At 40.6% G+C, this 5,857-nt stretch overlaps 1 protein-coding gene across 1 annotated transcript; it reads right to left on the minus strand.

Annotated features, from left to right (window-relative positions):
* Positions 1-836: 836 nt before the first annotated feature.
* Positions 837-4,963, minus strand: LOC137366247 (probable G-protein coupled receptor 139). The gene is made up of 2 exons (XM_068028204.1): positions 4,948-4,963; positions 837-1,747 (listed from the first exon to the last, which is right to left on the minus strand). The coding sequence occupies exons 1-2, from the start codon at positions 4,961-4,963 to the stop codon at positions 837-839; spliced, it is 927 nt and encodes a 308-aa protein (XP_067884305.1).
* Between the last annotated feature and the right edge of the window lie 894 nt (positions 4,964-5,857).

The following is a 5,857-nucleotide window of genomic DNA, read 5'->3' on the forward strand; positions in this document are numbered from 1 at the left end:
ACTATACATCGCTGGGAATGCGCTACTGAACAGACATCGTCAGACAGTGAGGGCCGGGAACAGGCTGCTGAATCGACATCGTTAGATTGCGAGGGCCGCGAGCAGACTAATAACTGTACATTGTGAGGCAGTGCGTGTAGGAAACAGGATGCTGATGGGGCATCGATAGACAGTGAGGGCTGGAACCAGGCTGCTGAAGAGATATCGTTAGACAGTGAGGGCTGGAAACAGGATGTTGTACTACCATTGATAGAAATTGTGGGCAGGAAACGAGCTGTGGAACAAGCATGCTTAGACAGTGAAGTCTGGAAACAAATTTCTGCTATGACAGGTGGAGACAGTGAAGTGTGGCAATAGATTGCTGTTGGGACATATGCAGGCAGTGATGTGTGGGTGTGGACTGCTGATTGTGTATGTTCAGACAATGAAGTGTGGAAATAGATTGCTGATCGGACATGTTTATACAGTGAAAACAATGCCACCGATTCTGAATAAACCTCATACTTCAAGGGAAATTTCGGATTTACGGGAGTGCAAGCCATCATTTGTCGGAAAACAGATCATCCAATGAAACCGTTCTCAATCCGGGATGTGAATAAATAATTATATCTTTACTGATATTGAAAACAGATCGTTTAAATCTGCACCCAATGGAAGTCAGAGGGTGAGAGACTGGCAAACAATGGAATATTACAGAATCATCTCTTTATTTTGCACATATTCTCTTTGTCTGATATTGTCAATTACTGTTCCTGGAAGCACTCAGTAGCAATGAATCATGGAGAAAATGATGGGATCAGAGATGGAATAGAATTCAATTTCTGGATATTGTGTCATCATTGTCCTCGTTTAACCAATTTAAGTATTAATTTTGGTGCATATGTCAATGCATTCTTCAGCTCCTCTTTGAACTTAGTCACAGTCACAGCATAAATGCATGTGTTTGTGCAGCAACTCAAAAGCAGGAGCATGTAACTGGTTTGATCTGCAATTAACATCGGATCACTCAAACCTGTTGAATAATAATTGTTTGTAATTTGGGTTAATAAGAAAATGATCACGTATAACATCCATAGCATTATGAAGTTTCCAGATATAGCAAAGAGTAAAATGATGGATTTCCTTCGCTTCTTCATCTCCGGATCATTTTGATTTACTTTATTCTTGGTTACCCTCAAACATTTGCGGACTCTACTTACTGCTAAAATGTGTACTACGGTCATAATATTGAGCAGCAATATCAGAACTATTGGGAGCAAGGGGTTGAGGCAGCGGTGAATCCAACTAAATGCGACCCATGCAGGTACAGTATAGTAATCCAGTTTTGCATTACAGTACCAAGGTACGTTGTTAATTGTAACGTAGGGCTCCAAGGTAAAGTACCAGGGGATGTTTTTCAAACTGAACAACAGACATATTGTTCCAATAACCGCAGAGGCAGTGTTCTCAGTGAAGTATTTAGTCCTCAGGTTCTGGCAACAAATGGTTACAAACCTGTCAAAAGTGAAAGCGACTGTCACCCAAACTGAAATATCTTTGGCAGCATTTCTTAATACATTTTGGAAAGCGCACACAGGAGTTATGAACAGGAAGCTAGTTGGTAAATAATAATCATTAATCCGATAAAGTACTACATCAGTGATAATGGCCAGTAGATCCGCTGCTGCCATGACCTTCAGGTAGCGAGTTACACATTTGGCGAGACCACATTTTCCCCGAAACAGGATAATAATTGTCAACAGATTAGCTGCAAAATAGAAATCAACAGTAACAGGGAGCCACTAAGAAGTTTACAGAAAATTACTCAGCTTCACATTATTTATTGTGATGCATACACCTTTACAACATAGTTCAGAATAGAGGAACATAACTCTTTACCCTTGCTACCTCTGAATTCTGCAGAGAAATTTTAACCAAGATTGCAGTGAAAAGTATAGAAAACTGTAGATCAAATAATAATATATATATATATATATCCTCAGTAAAGACGAATAACTGAATCCCGTTTGCTACTCACCTCCCTGGTTCCGGGGTAAGAGATGTCATGAACCGTGTGCAGAACATTCTGCGGGTGGAAGGGATGGAACTCTAAGTGGTTTTTTTTTCTGTATCAATATCAATGACATTGTGAGGAAGAGTATAGAGGTCCTGTAGTCAGAGTTTACAGAGCTAGGGAGGAAAATAAGAAGTAGGATTTTGGGCGGCACAGTGGCGCAGTGGTTAGCACCTCAGCCTCACAGCTCCAGCGACCCGGGTTCAACTCTGGGTACTGCCTGTGTGGAGTTCTCCCTGTGTCTGCGTGGGTTTCGTCCGGGTGTTCCGGTTTCCTCCCACATGCCAAAAAGACTTGCAGGTTGATAGGTAAATTGGCCATTATAAATTGCCCCGAGTATTGGTAAGTGATAGGGAAATATAAGGACAGGTGGGGATGTGGTAGGAATATGGGATTAGTGTAGGATTAGTATAAATGGGTGGTTGATGGTCGGTACAGACTCGGTGGGCCGAAGGGCCTGCTTCAGTGCTGTATCTCTTAAAAAAAAGATTGCAAGGGCAGTAATCACTGGGTTACTCCCAGCGCCAAGGTTTAGCTAAAGCAGAAATAGGAGAATGTGGCAATGATTGCGTGGCTGGAGACATGATTCAGCAGGAAGGATTTTAGATTCCTACGACATTGGGACCAGCTGTGAGACAAGGAGGATGTTTCAGCCTGTTGCACCTGAAGAGAACTGGGGCCAATATCGTCCCAGACAGGTTGACTGGTGCAGTGTACGAGAGTTGAAACGAATTCATCAGGGGTTTCAGCCCAAAAATATAGCATTTAAAAGTAGGATCAATGTATACACAGGACTGGGTGAGACGGCATTTGATATCATACTAAATTAGGTGGACATCAAAGAAAATGCAAATAAGTGTAGGTTCGGGTTGCAGTTGCTTTCCTGCAATCAGATAATGTGGTTAATTAGCTTCTTCAGATACAGACAAAAATAGCCATGTCGGCATATGATGTGAGTTGATGTCTGAACATGGCTGCAAAAAGGGGAGAATGGGATGATTAACATCCTGTATACAAGCTATTCAGACAATATAGAAAGGGATGGGAAATATGAGGATCAAATGCAGATTAGTTTTGCTTAATGAAATATTACTCAGCCAGCAAGAGAAAATGTCATTGAGAGTTCACAGACACGATCTGTTTTGTTCCAGTTAAGAAACAATAAAACATCTATTATCTGACGTTGTGTATTTCATAGGCAATTAAATAAAGAGAAATAGATAGAGGAGCAACATTGCCAAAAAAAAAACTGAGTCCTGCAAGAACTATATGGGTCCAGGGAAGGAAGATTGGACTTACTTGGGTGGACTGGAAGAGCTTGGGGTGGTCTTAGACCAAAGAAGGCTAAGAGAAGATTTACTGGTGATATTTTAAACAATGCAGCGTTGAGAGTAAATAAAGAAAGACTGTTTTTAAAGACTAAAGTTTTGATAATCTGACACGTAGATTTAAACTTGTTAGCAAAATATCTGGATGCAAAATGATTATATTTGCTGGCGAAGGTTACAGAGAGATATGGGGCAAAGAGAGTGACTGGGAATAACTGATATGCTTCTTGAAAGAGCCGACACAGACACGAAGGATCAAATATCCTCCTTCAGTCCTGTAGCATTAATGCATCCGAGATTATTACAAGTGGTTAGCACCGCAGCCTCACAGCTTCAGGGACCCGGGTTCGATTCTGGGTACTGCCTGTGCGGAGTTTGCACGTTCTCGCTGTGTCTGCGTGGATTTTCTCCGGGTGCTCCGATTTCCTCCCACATCCAAAGACTTGCAGGTGATAGGTAAATTGGCTGTTATGAATTGCTCCTAGTGTAGGTAGGTGATAAGGATTATGGGATTACTGTAGGGTTAGTATAAATGGGTGGTTGTTGGTCGGCACAGACTCGGTGGGCCGAAGGGCCTGTTTCAGTGCTTTATCTCTAAATAAGTAAATAAAAATAAAATAAGAAACCTACTCAGAGCTGTTCACACTCCGTCTCCACAACATCACATTATAAATAAATAATAAATTCCCGATTATAATCCGGGAGATGTCCAGTCTGTGGGGAAAAGTGAGAATGGGACATTTGCAAGGACAGTCTTGTTATGTTGTAGCTTGTAGGCTTGATGTGGGCGAGGAGCATCATGTGTTTATTTGGACGGATAGGCAAATACTGAGATAGATAGACATATAGACAGAAAGGTAGCTAGAGAGAGACAAACAGGGGGAGAGCTGGAGAGACTTGGTTAGCGAAAGAATGAGAGACTTAGAGTGATAGGTCGATTGGTAGATCGATAGATGAACCGATCAATAGATGAATGATATATGGATGGTTAGGCTGATAGATATATACATAGAAGGTGTTATAGCTAGATGGTTAGAATGATAGATTGACAGGCAACTAATCAGAAAGACAAATTGCTAGATGATAGATTTGCAAAAAGATGGATAGATAGGTGGCATATAGAAGGTTAGATAGGCAGAGAGAGGGATACATGGATTGATAGGCAGCTAGATAGGTAGATAGATGCAGGAATACAGGGCAAATAGATAGATAGATAGAAAGAAAGATAGATAGATAGATAGATAGATAGATAGATAGATAGATAGATAGATAGATAGATAGATGGATAGATAGATAGATAGATAGATAGATAGATAGATAGATAGATAGATAGATAGATAGATAGATAGATGGATAGATGGATAGATAGATAGATAGATAGATAGATAGATAGATAGATAGATAGATAGATAGATAGATAGATAGATAGATGGATGGATGGATGGATGGATGGATGGATGGATGGATGGATAGATGGTCAGTTTCAGCCAAGGCGGGAGGAGTGTACTGTTCAGCCAGTCCCACTTCTCCACAGGTCACAAGATATATTTAATTTTTCCTACTTACTGAAGCAATCAATCATGTACTCCACTTTTCACCAGAATAAAGCACACCGACCAGTTTTCTTTCATAAAAAAACAAATATTAACTGTTTATTTTAAATAGTGTCTACACCAATGAAGTCCACATACGCACACATCAAAATATTAACGCCCCTTATTTTTCCTTGCCCACATGCACAGACACACATATGCAGACCGGTAAACTGCGAAAAATAAAAAGGGGATTATTATTTACTATTCTTACAAAGGCATAGAAGGATGAAAAAAAACACTGAGACTGAAAAGAGAGTATGGACGTCCATAGTTTCGCGAGATGGCCTAAAGGTAAATTGGCGGCTGCTGATGGATTCTTCTTTGAACAGTTCTTCCCAGGCAAACTTGACGATCCGTTTGGGAAGTCTTTCAAAGAGACTCAGCACAGAAGGCTTCACATAGGGCTTACATCAGTAGCAAAAAAAATGTTTCAGTTCTCACACATTCGTTGTAAAGTTCCTCCAAAGATGCACGGTTTCTACAATTATGCAGGATTTCTTGATGTACATGAGCCAGCAGTACGACTTGATGCAGGAACTCATGAAAGATGCAGGGATTCTTAAAAAAGGGAAAGAGAACAGCTTTCTTCTCCTGGCAGGCACAGAGCAACTCCTCCTCTCTGTTTTGTTCAGGCTAAACACCAACTGGATTTTTTTAGCAGTTAAAAATGAAACTAAAACTCTTCAGCCGTAAGTCGCATGACATCTATAAAACTTAACTTGTTATTCTCTTGCAAACATCCTTTCAGGTCAGAACACTACCCTGCAGTGTTTACTGGAAATTAGATGCTGTCCAGTATTAGTTTACCTGCTAAAAACAGAAATCGTCTGTTGACCATCCTTAAAAAAGAACACAAAGTTCAGCCTCCTCAAGATTCCAGA

The sequence above is a fragment of the Heterodontus francisci genome, unplaced genomic scaffold (genome assembly GCF_036365525.1).
Source record: "Heterodontus francisci isolate sHetFra1 unplaced genomic scaffold, sHetFra1.hap1 HAP1_SCAFFOLD_586, whole genome shotgun sequence".
NCBI lineage: Eukaryota > Metazoa > Chordata > Chondrichthyes > Heterodontiformes > Heterodontidae > Heterodontus > Heterodontus francisci.